The 19,320-nt window shown below is 38.3% G+C and overlaps 1 protein-coding gene across 2 annotated transcripts in view; it reads right to left on the bottom strand.

The window, feature by feature from the left end:
- Positions 1-19,320, bottom strand: part of LOC140242768 (glutamyl-tRNA(Gln) amidotransferase subunit A, mitochondrial-like) — a 75,706-nt gene that overhangs the window by 35,478 nt on the left and 20,908 nt on the right. For both annotated transcript variants that reach the window (XM_072322526.1, XM_072322527.1), the window contains exons 9-10: positions 6,507-6,624; positions 271-479 (exon numbers count right to left, since the gene is read on the bottom strand). In XM_072322526.1, the coding sequence (XP_072178627.1) occupies positions 271-479; positions 6,507-6,624 (327 nt within the window). The remainder of the gene's footprint in view (positions 1-270; positions 480-6,506; positions 6,625-19,320) is intronic.

The following is a 19,320-nucleotide window of genomic DNA, read 5'->3' on the forward strand; positions in this document are numbered from 1 at the left end:
AGCAGTGACTGTGCAGATACTTTAAAAATTCACAACTTTTGAACGGATCGTCCGATTTCCCCCAAACTTTCACTGATGTGTTCTACTAATATTGTTGCCTTCACTCAATCCAAATGTATATGAAGGTGAACTTGTCCTTTAATGATTTGAGAAGTTTCGCTGCTGTTGTGGACAGACGACCAAATATCACAAAGACTTTGTGTTCTTAAGCTTCACGATCTTTTGCCAGCATGACTGCGACTAATGACCGTCGAGTGCTCACTCTCTCACCTGCCAAATTCACCGGCGTCGTGAAGACATCTTGTTTCTCGGTCTGCGCACGGCTGTCCACGGAGGAGAACTCGGCAAACGTCGGACTGTCCGAGATCGTCGTCGGAGTGAGGATGACGTCCACTCCCTGATCGCTGAAGGCCTCCTGAAAGTCGTTGGCGATGAGGCGTCGGACTCTCTGGGCATGCAGGAAGTAGCGCTCGTAGTTTCTGCGCAGATTAAAAGGAGAAGGGCGAAGAGAGATGCACTCAAAATGCACAAGAGCAACATCAGCTTTATTTCAATTTCCTTTCATCATTTCATCATTGTTTGGCCCAATGCTCATGAGTGTCAGGTCTTCCATAATGTAAATGTACATGTATCTCTGGGGCAAAGGTTTAAAACAGAGAGCCAGCATGACACTAATGTCACTTTTTTTTTTTTTTTTTTTGGTAAAAACATGTAGGTGCTATGGTGCAGGTAACTTCCCAATGTGTATACATACATCCATTATCTTCTGTCAGTCTTGAGTCAAGACTATTCTTATCTGACATTTGAACTTGCACTATTGTGGGGGGGGGGGGGAGGCGAGTAAGGAATTGGTACTGTAGCAGTCTTTGAAATAGCACTGCTACACCAAAATTCTTGGAGACACAGGTGAAATTCTCGCTTGGCATCTGAAGACACTCGTGGCTGATTTTCCAGAGTGTATAGAGATAAACAAAAAAACAAGTTAAATGGCTTTGCTTAATTGAATTAATGGGGAGGGGGCAAGTGCATGACAAGTCTTGGCATAGGCATTTAACCTCATTAGCGATCAGGACATTCCCTAAGCCAAGATCATTTGTGGCAGGAAATGTCCCCCGTTTGAGAGGAACCTGGTGCCCCCTCCATGGCCCCAGGAACCAAGTTCTCAAATTTGAGAACACTTTCTAGCCTGTTAGTGAACAATAATGTACTATGTGTAAGTATGAATGGTAAAGAGGTGAAATAAATGTCCTATTCAATTGATCTTGAATACGGGGTGCTGTTTTTCACTGGATGTACATCCATTCATTATTTGTTTTATAAGATATCGAGGACATACATGTAAAAAGTCACAGTGAAATCTAAGCCATGGCCTATGTACATTGCATATGAACACAACCATTTAATTTTTTTTTTTTTTAATAGGACATCACTAATGTATGTGAAACAAGCATGGTGAAACTGAGAGTTTGACAATGGCCGTATCAGAATAACCGTCAAATGGCTATTTACTTCATTATGCGCCATAATTCCAGATCAATTGGTGCTTTACAGCAATTGTCTATCAGGTGGGAAGGATCTTTTGTAGGTGCTGAACGATAGTGAATAATGATATATGGGATCTTATCGTCCCACATGCAGCCTCTTCAATATAGACACTGTTGTTCTTGCGATTTCTTTTTTATTATTACCCTAGCATTGTGAGACAGACATTTTGTTCACCGCAGCCTTATCCACTGATCACATTACAGTCATTTAAGTGCAGAAACCCCCCCCCCCAGCAAAATCCCAAATCCCTCTTCTATGAAATTTACTTTTGATACCATACATTAGCATCATCTCAATGGAGGTACATACATTAGCACCACCTCAATGGAGGTACGCAGTACATGGAAAACAGCATTTGGTAATTCTATACTTCAAACAGTCCCGTCTGTAGTTACGTTCAGACGGGAGCCCTTAACCTCGAAGTTAGGAAACTTCGAGGTTAGAGCTTGTAGTTAGGGACCGTGAAGACGCACTCGTAGTTAGCAAACCTCAAGGTTTGCTCGATGTTTCGAGCCGTGAGAAATCTTATGGTTAGCGCTCTAACCACGAGCCGCGGGGGGTCCCCGCACCGTGTGGACACAAAAAACAACGAACTCGAAGTTAAGAGTGACCTCGCCGTAAACTCCAGCCCCCACAATTTCCCTCTGCTTCTGGGTCAACCTCCCAAACGTACACCACAAATACATTACACGTGAAAAACCTATGACGCACGACACAACAACATCATCATCTTTTCTTCCCATGCGCTTGATCTCTGAAACTGAACACGTCGAACTCGCTACTGTATTCTATATTCTTCTCTGACGCTGAAAAAATGTTTTCGACGAATATCTTCAGAAAGGCATAAAGGCATAAAGTCATCAGTGCAGTGCTATCTCTGCATACCATGACAGAGAACAAGAGTACCAGTAAGCGAGTCCGACAGGGTTGGACTAAAGAATAAATAGACGTCTTGTTAGCAGTGTGGGCTGAAACTTCCGGTTTTGTGGTTTTAACATCGAGTGGGACCCACTCGTAGTTACGGGGGGCAGAAGCTTTACCTCGAGGTTTCGTAACCTCGAGGTTAAGATTCGTCGTGTGGACACACGTCGTAGTTAGGGGGCAAGAGCTAAACCTCGAGGTTTCCTAACCTCGAGGTTAGGGCCTGCCGTCTGAACGTAACTTGTGATGGAGGGAGGGAACTGGAAAAGCGTCATCTCTCTTATAATTTTCTCCAATTTACTTGCATTCGTCATGACCTCTAATTCACTTTTGGTTTTTGTGCAGTCATCCAAAAGGTCTTCCCAGGTGGGTGGTTTGGAATGGTTAATGCCGTAAAGTTACTCGGGGCAATCAGTAACCTTGCAAGGGTAGAAGCATGAATTTGTATATATGAGCATGGGGGGGGGGGGGGGTGCTGGGGGGTGCGGGGGGGGGGGGGGGGAGGGAGACATAATAACCTCTGCAAGTTTTCTGCTTTTTCTGATGTCATCTCCAGTAAGAATGTCAACTAAAAACATGCAATACGACATCTGAAGTGATTGTCTTACAGCTTGATTTGTGTACTAACTCGCAACAGCACAACAGGCCTGATACAATTTATGGATGTTTTTTTTTTTTTCCAAGGACCATAGTTCGTTTGTAGCTCCGTGCAAGGACCTAAGAACAAGCTTACCTATTCACTCCCACATCCACCCAGAGTGCCCAATTCATTTTCACCCATTGAACACTAGTCCTCCTTAGTATACTCAGACAGGTGTCAGTAGGAAATGCATGTTACAGCAAAAATTTGCTTGACCTCTACAAGTTAATTACCATGAAAACGTGCTTTGCCTGTATACGTCCTCGCCATATCAGGCAGGCCTCAGACAAGCTTCATATTTGCCAAAAAGTGTGGTTGTTTTTGTTTAGCACAGTGTAAACTTTGAAATGTTAGTGTACAGTGTACCTGTGTACGTTAAAATCTTTGCTATGAATTCCAAATGATCTGGAATGCTCTCTGTGAGAGGGTATGGCCTTTCAACATCATTAGGTATTGCCATGCTAATTTTGAATATGTTGGTTTTTCTCATGTGCGGGTCTGTTTACCTTCTTTTATTTTACATGCAACCCCACCAAAATTTGGGTTACTAAGATTTCTTCGGAATGTTGTCAGACTAGATTCCTACTTCCTTGGAAGACCCATGGTCACTGTTATTGCCACCCCCTCCATTCATCCCTCCTCTGATGTCCGTACCCCACCTTGTTTTCCAGCAACCCCTTGATCAGAAAGACACTGCATTGGAAAGGTCTTGTGTCTTGTAAACTCTTTTAAGGTCCCGTTTACCTTTTGGGAGCAGTAATTCAAAAAATTTTCAAGATATCACATTTGATGCATAGACTGATTAAAAGACTTATTAAAATATCACAAATTTCATCTCTTCTTGAAATCACAGTTACCTTAATTTTGCTCCTAGGCCCAGATTTAATAATATAGCCATGTCGAGAGTGTTCATGTACGTTACATGGGCGACCACTGCATTAGCATAGACTTTGCACATAAAACATGCATCTTATTATGGAAGTGAATGCGAGTCTCGCACGGCAACGCTAACACCAGCACCGAACTTGAAATGAAGAAAATGATAATCCCTAGGGGCTAGTGTTAGTCAATGGGAGTAAAAAGCACATAAATCGCTAACACAGACAGCCGAGCTCGGTTCAGCAGACGACATTCAACACCGAGCCCAGCACCAGCAACCGGAAATACGTCATAATTTTGAGGTCAACTCCCAACACCGACGTGATTTCAAGTTCGGTTTCATCACCAGTGCTAGTGCTGAGATAGCTCTAGCACCGAACTTGAAATCACCCAGTGGCTCCACTGCTATTTCCCAGAGAGTGCTCCTGTCAGGGGACAGGAGCATAGTCCTGGTCCAAGTCCTGGTCCAAGTCCTGGTCCAAGTCCTGCATCAAGCAGTAGTTTCACCCTCAGACAGGGTGCCTTATACTCCCTACCACCACATCCTTCAGGAGGAGCCTTACAATTTGGTGATCACAGCGTTTCTTGCTTATCTATAGGCATTTGATCAATTTCCAATCGGCCACATAAAATGAATCCAAACTAATATACGATGTAAAATCAAAGTTGGATTGGGGTGGGGTGAGACAATGGTTTCTTATGTTTAGATAAGTACACAGAAAACATACAAACAAAGAGGAGACATGAATTTTGGAGAATTCTGAAATTTGATCAGATAACAGGAAAAAGCTTAGATAGACTGATTTTTTTTTTTTTAATTCAACATTATGTATAATGCCTATGTATTGACCAAGGCACGAAATGACACTTGTGTTCAGCAATGCAAAACTTGAAAACAATAACAACAAAACAAACTAGACAACAAATAAACAAACAACAAACAAACAAAAGTGCTTCTTCCAGAATTTGATGATAGGGTCTTCAGAAATAACTCCAGGGTCAGATGCCCTTTTCTGCACCACACATACATGCACAGTGGAATGTGCAAAATCATTTATGGCGAGGATTTCTTGTCATGGAAAAGTAACTTTCAAATCAAAATCATCATTACCTTGGAGGGAGATTAGTGATTATATAATCAAATGGTATGTCTTTTTTCATGTATATTGTAAGATTTAAAAGAAGAAGAAGAAGAAGAAGCTTGAAATAGCCATGCCACATGATCAGCATATTTTGGAGATGACTCCGTGAATGCAGCTAACAGGGTAATAAGGGTGATCAGACCTCGACACGCAACAGCTAGCTCTGACCATTAGTCAGAGCGAGTGGTTTGGTGTGGACGGCTAGAGCGTCTTGTCCAGCCCAGACTGACTGGAGTCAGAGAGGGTGTGGGAATGAATGGTCAGTTACCATAGATCATGCTGGACAGTAAGAAAAAAAAAAAGGGGGGGGGGGGGGTAACTTCACAAGATTAGTATGGGCAGACACAACAAAAGGGCCAAACCATACCACAAGCGACTGACCAGCCACGTCTGGCCACGCTCGACCAAAGCCGGGCGAGTTGCTATCAAAAGCTTCACACCTCTTTTTCACAGCACCAAGACTTCTTCTTGCTACAGGCCTTCAACTTCCAAGCGATTGTACATAGGACGGGTGCTGTTCGTTATTCCGAAGGTTCGCTATTCCCAAGGTTCGTTATTCCGAAGGTTCGTTGATCCGAAACACGGAAATTCCGTATACCTAGAGGTTCGTTAATCCGAAAATGAAAAAGGGTTCGTTAATCCGAACATTTGGTTCGTTATTCCGGAGATTCGTTAATCTAAAAATGAAATTCGGAATAACGAACCTTCGGAACAACGAATCTTCGGACGAAAGAGCCTTCGGAATAAAGAACCTTCGGAACAACGAGCTGTAACCCATAGGACACATCTATTTAGAATCCTGGACCAACTGACATGGGGAGACAAACATACGTATACAACTCAAGCTTTTATGGTCCTTTTTGCAAAGGGGACTTTAAAGCCATTGGTGCCCATGGTGCACGCTTTCAATTAGCATTCTTTGGCAACCATGTAAAACAACAAATCATAACTCATGCTCATCTCTCAGTTTACATTTGCTGCTATATTTGCCCAGGGGGTCCGTTTCATGGGGTCATCACATAAAAGTTTTTACATAAATCTCAGAATGGTGAAAGTCACCACAATGGGGCTATGTCGAAAAGTAACATCCATTTCATGAAGTCAATCTCTCATTCTAAGTGTATCTTATGAGTGAAATGTCTCTCACAAGACTTTCATGAAACAGATCCCAGAATCTTAACTTTTAAATTGCCAGGGAGAAAAAAAAAAACCAACAAAAAAACAACAAGAGTCAAATCCTAGATTTGGATATCTTTGTTAATCTGTTCATTTTGGTACAGGTGCCTTTGTTGCATACAATAAGAGGATTAAGTGACAAAATAAGAACCAAAAAGCAAACAACAACAAGAACAAAAAGAAGAAGACACCAAAAGACTGACCTTTCAAGGAGAAAATAATTCCCGGCCAGAATACGTCCTCTGACCACGTCGAGGAAGCTTTGGTGTCTGGTCTGGGCAAAGAGCTCCTCCGTAGACTTGCCCTCCGAACTCCGATGACCTGTGGGGTCAGAAGTCAATAAGTGTATGGCATGATCCAATCACAATCCTCTTTCCCACCAAACAATTCCATACAGGTGGTGAGGTCATATGGTTGATTTATATACATGAGTGTGAAGGGTGTAAAAAGTAAAAGTGTAAAAAAACAGATATTTTTGCATTATGGCACTGCCTGAAAAACATTTGCAAATTAGAGAAAGTAAAATGCACAAAAATGTGCAATGTCTAACACATTGCATTGAATACCAGTGGCTATTTGTGAAAGTTTCATGCCGCAAAAAAGACCATCGGCTAAAATTCTTGAATGTTTCATGCTGCAAATGTTCCTGGTTTTACAGTATACCAACAAAGGAATCAATACAATTTCAGGTGGAAACACACAAAGGCATATATGTTGATATTAATATTATACATACATACACACACACAAAGAGCTGCAAAGGAATTTAAAGGGGCTGTACAGTACTGGTTGAGGTGGGGATTCATGTTTTTTACATTCCTAAGTGAGATAATGAGATACCTCTTATGAAATATGAAAGAGCATGCAATTTTAAGAAGGATTCAACATTTATTTGATGAAAATTGGGTTTCAAATGGCTGAGATATCCAAAAAAGTGATAATAATATAAGACTACAGGCCACAACTTTATTAGAATCTCTTTGTTTCACCTTGTTTTTGGATATCTCGGCCACTTCAAAACGGATTTTCATCAAATAAACTTTTGATACCCCTTAGAATTGCATGCTCTTTGACATCTCATAGAGTGGTTTCTGAATATCTCGCAAAACGTTAAAAGCTAAATCCTCACCGCGACCAGAACTGTACACACCCTTTAAACACAAAATGTGTCTATCAAAAACAGATTATTTAACATCTTGATGACTTTTGAGTTTTCATGTTTGCAATTGATTCCACTCAATAAGTTAAACATTTACCTTGGTCTGCTACACTTAGATCGGTTACACACGAGAGAAAATTTGTAACTTGAATTATCATTGTAATGATGATTGCAATTCGTCTTTAGAACTATCGGACCTTACACACGCTCGCTCTAAAACTGTAATTAGAATTCGAATTCTCGAGCGAAGGCGTTACGTAATCCTCAAAAGATGTTTTGGAGGTAAAGCATTACACATGCAAATTTCGCACCGTAATTTGAGTGAAACTTCACTGGAATTCACCTCCGAACTAGAATTTGAATTCGTGATTGTGATTAGCATTCGTGATTCTAATTTGCTTCCACACGTGCTAAAAATTCGTCATTAGAATTATTTTTCACTGGAATCATCATTCAAATGACGAATTTTTAACTGTGTGTAACCGCTCTTAGCCTTGTGGCAAAATTGATACTGTGATTACGCTCAAGCTTTACAAATTTGGAATTTTTTCTTCTGACTTTAAATGGTTAAAACACCACAACGTGGACTTTATTTTGTTTTTGATTAGTTATTACCAGACCAACATCGCAACATGGATCTTCTCAAGTATGAAAGAAACTATAAAATGCCACCTTCTGCAGTTTTTCTTTTCAGGTCTTTTGTAAGACTGCAGTCAAGCTTCGTAGAGCAAATGTTTCTGATTTTGAGCATTACACTTCAAATGGGATGGGTGCGATTATACTCCTGTCCGAATCCCAAATAGACGTGGCAGTTGTCTGCACACGGTGTACGTCAGCTGCACATCTTGTCGTTGTGTGCTTTGGAGCATGTGAGAATCAATAATGGCCGAACGAGAAGCCCATCATGAACACATGCGAGGCATTACAATTTGACCACATTGCATTAGCTGATTGCTCATCACTCAATGGCTGCCACTGCTACCATGAAAGCAATAAATCACCACTGCATCATGTGGCACTAATGGTACCCACCACATACATTTTTAAACGAGAAATCTCGCTATGGTGACTGGTATGTTTCTGCTATATCATTTTTATTGTCCCACTGGGTGTACAGTACATCTAAATTGACAATGTGTGATGGCAGTTTCACATGATACTGATAGGCAAGAGAGTGAAATGACATTTTTTTGAAGTTTAAATCAATTTAGGAAGTATGAAACATGACGATGTTATGCAGACCATCATGATATCAGTGAATTGGTAATAACATGTATTTGAGCATACAATGTATCTCTCTTATTCGGCCAAATTGAAAATCCAGAAACCCGCTGGTCCCGACGTGGCCGGATAATTGAGATCCTAGTGTATTCATTTTTGCCTCTATAGGCAACAGACCTTGCTCTCACAAATACTAACAGTGCTTAATTTGAAACATGATTGTAATGACGCATCACTAGAATCATGTTTCTAATTTAAAAAAAAAAAAAATCCTTGCAATGTGAATGCAGACTAAAATTGCAGAGGGTGATTTGAATTGTAATTCCAATTGTGTTTCAAAGGAGGCGTTTTCTTAAAGGACAAGTCCTCCTTCATAAACATGACGATTGCGAGAATGCAGCAATATTAGTAGAACACATAGGTGAAAGCTTGAGGAAAATCGGACAGTCCCGTGATCGCAGGGTTCGAAATTGGTGATGGTCCGCTGGCCATTGGCCACCCGAAATCACGTCAGACTAGCTAAAAATCGAAAAATTCTGAAGTTACTAGTCCGTCTGGCTAGCCAAAATATTGCTTCAGTGTCAAAATTGATTCTAAGTAGTCCGCCTGGCTAGTTAAAAAAAAAGTTAAGTGCGACCCCTGGATCGCTGGATGAGAAGACTACTACAGCTTGTGGTGTCATATGTGTACAACCATATAAAGAAACTATAAAGAAAATTCAACATATTTTCACTTTTCTCGCATAATAGAAGAGCACATGACTTGCCTCTTTCAGAGGGCAGGGGGAGTAATATTACCCTTAACATATATCAGTTACAAGTTGTGGGAATGTGTACTTTTTTCAAAAAATGAAATTTTGTGGAATTCTCTTTATTTTCCTTATATCGTTGTATGCATGTGACATCATCAACTGCAGTAGTCTTCTCATCCAGCAGTGACTGCACAGAAACTTTAAAAATTCATAACTTTTGAACGGATTGTCCGATTTTCCTCAAACTTTCACTGATGTGTTACACTTACAGTATATATTGCTGCATTATCTCAATCCACATGTATATGAAGGTGAACTTGTCCTTTAAATCATGTTTCACCAGAACCATGGAGCAAAACAGTCATGTGAACGGATTGACCTCCAATCGAGTATTGGGGGGTGGGGCTTTGGTGACCTTCGAACTATACTTCCATGGAAAGACCACGCTCTTCAAAATTTAATGCTCACACCATGGAGCTACAACTAGGGTTAGTAGCTCCATGCTCACACTGCAGTCAAATCATGCACTACTAATGGATTCAGAGTGATTGATGGGAACTCGGAAAGAAGCCACACCTCCCCTCCTCGCTCTGAAATTCAAAACTGCAGAATCTGCGGCGCCTTCTTCAGTTGTGAGAACAAACAATGATAAAAAACATCATCATTGGGTAATTCCATGAAGTTGGGGCAGTGTCCATGTAGCATCGTGATATTTAAAAAATACATTTCAGCATAACTCAATATTAATTATGCTATACATCTATTGTTTGTAGGCTTTACATTTGCATTGAGGCCACACATTTTCCTGGAAATTTTGTGCCATTCAGATTCAATTTTGATGAAGTTATTAAACAATATGTAACAGTGTCCTGTAGCATCGTGACGTGTCCATGTAGCATCGTGATGTGTCCATGTAGCAACGTGATATTTTAAAATTTGGTCCTAAGAGACAAATTATGGCAATTAGCTTGACCAAAATTTGATGCAATATGCATTTACAAGATATGAATGAGATAGCTACATATCTAGAATTTCCTGTGCACAGTTTTAATTTTAAAAGAAAAACACAAAATGTATCACGATGCTATGCGGTGTCCTTTTTTGTTACATTTGGTGGACACCGCGTAGCATAGTGACACATTGTGTAATTTTCTTGTAAAAGTTAAACTGTGGAAAGGAGAGTTAAGATATTTAAGTATCTGACTAATCTAGTAATTATGCATATAATATCAAATTTTGGTCAAGCTAATTGCATTAATTTGTCTTTTAGGATCAGATTTCAACTATCACGATGCTACAGGACACGTCACGATGCTACAGGACACCGTTACATATCGTTTTGATAACTTCATCAAAATTGAGTCTGAATGGCACAAAATTTCCAGGAAAATGTATGGTCTCAATACAAATGTAAAGCCTATAAACAATATATGTATAGCATAATTAGTATTGAGTTATGCTAAAATGTAATACTTTGTGCCCCAACTTCACGGAATTACCCAGTTGCAATCGTGTTTGTAATTCAGCTTAATTAGTTATGTTTCTCGATAGGTTTGAAAATGACCAGAGTGCGTAACGTCAACTGAGACCTTCTCTTGTTTGGGAGCATCATGTAACCAAAGGATCTAGGATTCCAAGAAAAATAGAAACTAATCATTCCACCATGAAAATAATTCATCTACTTGCAGATGTGTGCTATCTATCATAACACTGAAACATTGAAGACATATCCGTGTAATTTAAAATTTACATCTCTGTCTAGTTGAAGCTCACACGCTAACAGAGAATTAACAATAACAGAAACACACGTCTTGTCAGGTCTATTTTTAACGCGTTGTACATGAGTGACATCAGTCTCAAATGTGGCAGGCATGCATAAGCAAGATATCCATTTTTCTGCAATGTTGACTCAAGCAAAATGATCATATGATGACTATCAACACTGAATGACAAGAAATAAACCAGATAAGCAGATTCTCTCCGATAGATTCTCCTGCTGATGAATATTTAGAACTCAAAAGTGTTAGATTGATAAATCTTCAGTAATAAACTGGTTGCAATAAATGGTGCACTACCATGGTGACAGCAATATCCTCAAAACTTTTGGGTGCTCTGACGTCCCCCCCCCCCCCCAACCATCTGAATATCATCATGGACAATTGAGCCACCACAATATAAAGCACTGTCTTCAATGTAACTATAAAAGTTCATCTTTTACCAAAAAGTGTCAAATAATGTATTTTGCTGACAAACTGCATATGGTTGAAGCACTGAATTAGATTGTACATGTACTCACAACGATCACTGATATTCGATGAAGGCAGTGCACTGCCACTTGCACACAACTGACTGTTCGCTGCACTTCAATGGCAGGTATATGGCCCAGTTTGTAGAAATCAATCATTCTTCTGAGTTACTGGTACATATTATTCATATTCTTTACATCTCACAAAGTCTATTGAGATCCCATAAAAATCCCCTAAAAGACTGCGTTCCCATCTCGACACAAATATCTAACCTTTTCCAGCTTTGCAACATTTTTTTTTAAAGCCTCCATCATGATTTACGGTGTATATATCAAGAACAATGATCTTTTTTCTCAGTAGTCAAGTGAATGCGTCTTCAGACTGCAGGTCATAATTTTCTGCTGTTAACAGAAATAAACACACCCAGATTCAGGGAAATTTGTTGGTCTTCCTTACTTTCATTATTGAGCTTCTCAAGTTTCAAACCATGCAACCACTAAAGGCAATATCAGGAGAAACAGTAGATTCAACTTTCAGCTCAAACTTAAAAATGGATTAGTTGAAGGTCCTGTATACTTTTGGGAGTAGTGATTTTAAAAATTTTCAAGATATCACATTTGATGCATGTATATGTGAAGGTCTAGATATTCTATCACAAAACATCCCACTACATAAAATTTTCGCATAAAGCCTAAAAAATGAGGAGATATCAGTGTTTTTCTCAGTAAACCGTAACTCTAAACAGTTCAGTCTGGAAACATTTTTATCATAACTATTGTTCACATTTTGTGTATAAAACTTAACATTGATTGTACTGATTCATTTTTTTTTTTACAGTGGCTGTTTCTATTCCTAACACACATTTTAGACCTATTTAAAGCACTAATGGTGTTTTTATTTTTGTTTCATCTGCAAATGGTAAATAATGCCTTTAAGATTCCTTTTTGGTCCAAATCAAAATGAAAAGTTTCAAATTACAAAATGCATCAGTTCTACAAAAAAACAACAACAACAAAAACTAGACCCGGAATTTGTCAAGACTGACAAATTAGGTGATCCGATCTTTTGAAAATCAATGATTTGAGTTTTGATCCCAATATAGGCATGACTATACAGGTTTCATGTGTGTTTAGGGATATTGGCTGTGTGATGTTTGGATACTGATTTTGAAAAGGGAGTCAGGTCTGCCATCAATAGTCATGACCATACAGGTTTCATCTGTGTTGACGGGACATTGGCCGTGTGATGTTTGGATTCTCATTTAGAAAAGGGAATGAGACCTGCCATCTTTGGTACCGAATTCCGTATACACTAACGGAAATACAGAATGAAGTATATTTGACCTTTGACCTCACTTTGCACACCCAAGATGGTGTCTAAGCAAAAAGTAATTATTTTATGAAATGATTCTTGTAACATGGTCTTTGCGTGTGCAAAATATGGGAAAGATAGGACATGTATTCACCAAGATACAGGATGAAACATTTATGACCTTTGACCCTAACTTACATACCCAAGATGGTGTCTGATCAAGTAGTTGTTATATTATGAAATAATGTACGTGACATGTACTAAACATGTGCAAAATATGGGATTGATAGCCATTGTTGTTGTTCATCTATTGCACAGAAAGTAGTAGAAAGAAAGAAAAATAAAGCAAAAATTATGTTATTTTATAGAAATTATGTTATTTTATAGAAATTTGAAGGAGAAGCAGCAAAAAATCAGAAAAAGATAAAGTAAGGAAAGGGAGATTCAGATTAACTAAAGAAAAAGAAGAAAAAAGTGTTAAAAAAGATAAAAAAAAAATATTGGCAGGGGTGAGCCTCGAACCAGGGACCTTAGGATTACGAGTCGAATGCGCTACGCAATGACCTATTTCATTCTCCATAGGCCCTGTGTATTAAGCAAAATGACGCTGCATCGAAGCCTCGTGCCATTTTCAACCAAGTTTTTCGACGTGATGCCGACATTGTATGAAGAAATGGAGGGCACACTTACGATAGCCCAAAGTCTCAGCTACAACATACTAAAATCTGGGAGAAATTCACCGAAGCATAAGTGAGCTAGTGCTCGAAAAAGAGAGTCATGTCAATTTTCACTGCCAGAAAAACTGCTCTCCCATAGAGATAACACGTAAACTGGTCAAATCTTACAAGGATACTTTCAATCCATTTTTACGAGGCGATAACGTCATCCAATCAAAATGTTGTTTGTACATTAATGAAAGAACATTTAATAAGCTACAACATATCGAAATCTGGGTGAAAATGGGCAAAGGATAAGTGAGATACGCTCTAGTGAACTTGTAATTTGATGACGTCATTTTGAAAATTTACTCTTTTTATTTTATTAAGAAATTTGATATCTTTTAATCATTTTTCCAGCATCGCCAACCCATGAAATAACATGTACAACTCATCAGCTTTCAGAATATGTAAAGAAAATTGGGGGTCACCGTCCATCCTGACGAGTAAAATCGGATTTAAAATTGGCGGTTTTTTGGCATTGTTGCACTGTATATCGCCATTGACGCGCGCGGAATTTCAACTTTGACGGGCCCGTATGACGTCATATTGAGTCGGATTGACTTGAAACTTGGTAGACATATTCCTTAACATTTCAGGCAGCCGATAAGTGTGAAAAAACGGGAAATTTCTATTGCATATGAGCTGTGCGTTCGTATATGCGCGCGCGTGTACGCGTCCGCAAATTTTTTTTTCAATTTTTCAAAAAATGCTCTAAATGGTCTGAAACGTGTGCAAAAAAAATTTGAGCTCGATTTGAGCATACAAATATTTCAACGCGCGCGTACGCGCACGTTTTAAGGTATAGATGAATTTTGAGAATATGAGTAGAATGCCCTTGACTTGAAATATATGTGAAGTAAATTTCATTGAAAGATTCCATTCCATTAAAGAGATATGATTGAGAATGTGTTTTCATATAATGACGTCATAGTGACGTCACGGTCGACTGATCACTTTGATTTTAGTTCGATTGCCGTCTTTGGGAGACGATACATATATGGTATAAGTTTGAAATTGATAGGAAGAGGACTTTCTGAGCTAATCGATGCACAATTTTTGGGGAGAAATAAGAAAAAGAAGAAGAAGAAAGAATCCGTACAGAAACAGAAGGTGATCCGAGAGGATACTCGGATCACCTAATAAAAAACAAAACAAAAGACAAGTGATCAGGAAATGTCTTTCTTTACAGATGTCTGTTCTTGTGAATGATGAAAAAACTGAATACAGAACATAAAATTGAAAAAAGGAAGAAAAAAACAACAACAGCACAATGAATCCTAGAGCCAGAAGGTTGCAAATAGAACAAGGGCTTTCTTCTTGAAGCATTGCATAAAATGTCATATTGTTTTTACATATGTGTGTCTAATTCATACCGTGTTGAATGGAAAATTTACCTTCATGTCAGACAAATATTAGATTTCACCAGCAAGTGGGAAAACAGAAATCAGATCAAAGAAATAAGTTCATTTGTACCTTGGATGTTTTGTTATATGTGACCCTGCATGACAAAACCACACACACACAAAAAAAAAAGATGTGGATTCTTAGTTAAGGGCAGATTCTGAAAGAGCAGACTCTAAACTTTAAAATGACATACACTTTAAAGGGATTGTATAGTTTTGGTTGAGACCTAACTTCAGGTTTCTAACAGTTTTGGGTGAGACAATGAGAAACCTCCTATGAAATATGTAAGATCATGTAATTCCAAGAGGCATTCAATGTTTATTTGATGAAAATTGGTTTTGAAATGGCTGAGATACCCAAAACAGATTAATCCTAATAAAAGTTGGGACCCAGCTTTTATTATGATCGCTTTATTTTACTTTCTTTTTGGATGTCTCAGCCATTCCAAAACCAATTTTCATCAAATAAACTTGAAGCCTGTCTTAGAATGGTGTGCTCTGCACTATATCATATAAAGTGGTTTCTTGGTATCTCGCAAAAAGTTAAAAGCCCAATCCTCGCCTCCATCAATACTGTACTATCCCTTTAATACAAAACGAAAAACAAAAATATGTATATGAATGCAACACAGTGTAAAGCTGAAATATATTGCATAAACTTGATGTTTGCAAAACCTCAACACAAACAATGTAACAAATGTGAAATTTGAATCACAGTTTGCTGATGATTAAGATTACATAGATGACAAAAAAAAAAAAAAAATGCCTGGAACTTTGCCTACTGCCAAAGAAGAAGCCTGCTGCATCGATGATGGACATGACCTTAGCAACGATGAGGAAAAAAGAAGAAGGTACAAACGATACAAATCCCTGACACACCACACGAGGCAGATTGAATTATAAACAGAAGAGGGAAGAATGGAGGCCAACCACCATTGTTTCTCCGATACAATGAAACAAAATTGAATCTTTCTCTTGGTGGGGGCCGAAGGGGATTATAGTAAAAGTCGTGCCAAAATGTAAGTGATCTCCGCCCAGTGTTCTTGGGTATTAACCCCAGTGGAAGATATGTATTATGGCATGATTTGTTTGTAAAGCCCATTGAAATTCTTTTCAAGTCTGACATGCACTATATAAGAATTTGCTATTATTATTATTATTATTATTATTATTACTATTATTATTATTATTTTTCACAATTATCATTTTTTTAATCATTATTATGATTATCATTGTAATTATTGTCATTACTATTACTATCATCATCATCATCATCATCATCATCATTATTATTATTATTATCATTATTATTACGTGTCTAGTTTTAAACTATGATAGACAAGGCAATATGTGTTATATTACATGGTCTGCATTAAACACATGTCATTTGTTCATTCTAGCCCTATCAGAGACCAGTGAAATTCTGGAATTTGAATAATGTGACATGCTACTCGCATTAACGATTTTGATCCTCGCAGCAAAAGTCACATGATTACATTACGACCAATCACTGACCAGTACACACACACACACACACACACACACACACACATACAGACCAACGGAAAGACAGACAGACAGACACACACACACACACACATGTACACCAGCCAGAAGGGAATATCAATGGAAAATTTTCTATTGATATTGCCAAATACCAGGCTTGTTGCCAGGTGGATGTGCTAGCAAACACCATGTACACTGTATAAGGATTACATACAATCACAATTTTATATCAAGGATGCTTACTAAAGTATCTCAGTGAATTTAAAGAACCAACACGTCTTATAGTGCAAAAGACCTTCTTCAGAAGCTCATGTGCAAAGTGGAACTGTGAACTTGCTACAATCAAATGAGTAAATAATGCAAAACTATTATGAGCTTATCACTGGAGTTGGTGTACAGGGATGACACCATTGTGTGCGACCAAACTTTAAAAAAAAAGGTTGAACAGCAAAAGTGTTCAATGGCTATATTTCTTGGCAATTGTCACATGACGAATAGTCACTCGAAAATATATTAGATTCTCATTGAATGGGGAGAGAGAGAGAGACACACACAGAATGACTCTAGGACAGTCATAGTTCGTGCTTATTGTACACGGCCCTGAAAATTCAGCCCGCCATTTTGGTTTCTCAGCATTTCTGAATTCAATTGTATCGAATGATATTTCACGCTGTGACATTCCAGCATTACTACGTAATGAAAAATAATACCTCTGGCACCACTTCGTGGCGGAGGCATAAAAAAAAAGAATGAAGATAATCCTACTATTCCCTCAAAGTAATTCAGCCATGCAAATCGCGAAGTTCCGTGTCTGAGCCAGTGTTTTTTTTTTTTCAAGGAATGCAAAAAAAAGATAAAAGGTAAAGAGACAACTTTAATGAGTTACACTGTTCTGTGTCCTCGAGAAACCATCCAGCAAAAACCAGACTCACGCACACTGGTAAAAGGAAAATTAAACCCACTGACTGCAGACATCAAAACAAAATTAATCTGGCCAGAAGGACAGGGAAGAAATTGTTGAAACTCAGAAAGCAATACAGTCAAAATACCTTAAAGGTCCAGTTTACATACCTTTGGGAGCAGTGATTTAAAGAATGTTCAAGATATCACATTTGATGCATATGAGTAGGTCGGTTGTACCACAAAACATCCTACCATATAAAATTTTTGCACTAAAGCCTAAAATATAAGGAGATATCACTATTTTTCTTAATAAACTGTAACTGTAGACGGTTTAGTCTGGAAACATTGTTATTATAACTATTGTTCACATTTTGTATATTTAACAATACTTAACACCGATTTTACTGATTCAATTTTTTTGAAGTGGTTGTTTCTATCCCTAACTCACATTTTAGAACTATTTGACAGCACTAATGCTGGGTTTTTGCTTCATCGATCCGCAAATGGTAAATAATGCCTTTAAAGGCAGCACACCAATGCCCGTACTCTGTGTTTGACGATGGCAAGTTCTACTGTACATGCGGCATACAAATACATACTGGCAGTCTAGAAAGTTATTAGAAATAGAATTCAGCAAAATTTGAAGTCATATGCAGCATTTTCAAAGCCATACAGTTTGCCTGCATGTAGCACTGAAAGGTGTGATGTGCGAGCATGTATAATTTTTGAACTACTCCAAGGACTCACAGCTCCATAAACCCATTGAAGACAGACTGATAGACAGACACAGACAGACAAACATAACATGTATTTCCCACAGACAACAACCTGAGAATACTTGGGACTAGTCTTCAATGGGTAACAGCTGAAAAAAAAAGAAAAACTGTACGTGCCATACAAATTTTCCACATCTGTCAGTGTATCAAAAGGTGAATCCCCCATCCCACACAAACACATATTACCCACAAAGAAGCTCTCTTTTTGGTTTTAATATACTATTTGATTTTTCATCAGAATCACATATCGATTAGGTTCTGTCACAGATGAAACTGTGCTGCCGATGCCAGGACCACGCCTTCAAACGTGCCAAATTCATGGTCACGCACCTCCTTTTGTCGCCTTCACATTTACAGCCATGTGGCCATGTAACTATACTTTTCTCAACATAGTCGGCACATGGTCATTGACAATGCCAGTTGATCCTGGCCAAATGTGCCTTTACTGCATTCATAATTGATGTTTATGTCTAATAACATCCTTGGTATTCTACCTTTGTTTTGTTTCACTTTTGTTTTTCAAGAGCAGTTTATCGTTAATTAATCTTTTGATTATGTGACTGTCATACATCATCCCTAATAGGTGACAAGACCTTGTATCTCAAAATCATGAATTTTTCACAGAGCAAAACAACTTTTTTTTTTTCAATTATAATTTTTTTTAACCTTTTTCAAAAATCATCTGAACATCAACATCAAATAGCGTAGAAACATTGTTTTGGATTACATCAGCAATTGTTATGGTTTAAAACTCAAATCAGTATTTTTTGACATTCACAATTTTAGTTTAATAGGAGATTGCCAAAATGAGATATGAGTTCTTGTCACCCTAGTGATGATATGTACCAAAAAACCCAAAGGATAATCTAATCAGTACTTTCATTCTATGGCAAGATACAATGTCTTCAGCACTTCATATCAAGCCTGGAAAAATGAATTATGAGAAATATTTCTCTATATGTGACCACCATACTGTAAACACTCATCAAATATGCTGGTAAATATTAAAGATACATCATTCT

Source organism: Diadema setosum, chromosome 19 (assembly GCF_964275005.1).
Source record: "Diadema setosum chromosome 19, eeDiaSeto1, whole genome shotgun sequence".
In the NCBI taxonomy this organism is placed as follows: Eukaryota; Metazoa; Echinodermata; class Echinoidea; order Diadematoida; family Diadematidae; genus Diadema; species Diadema setosum.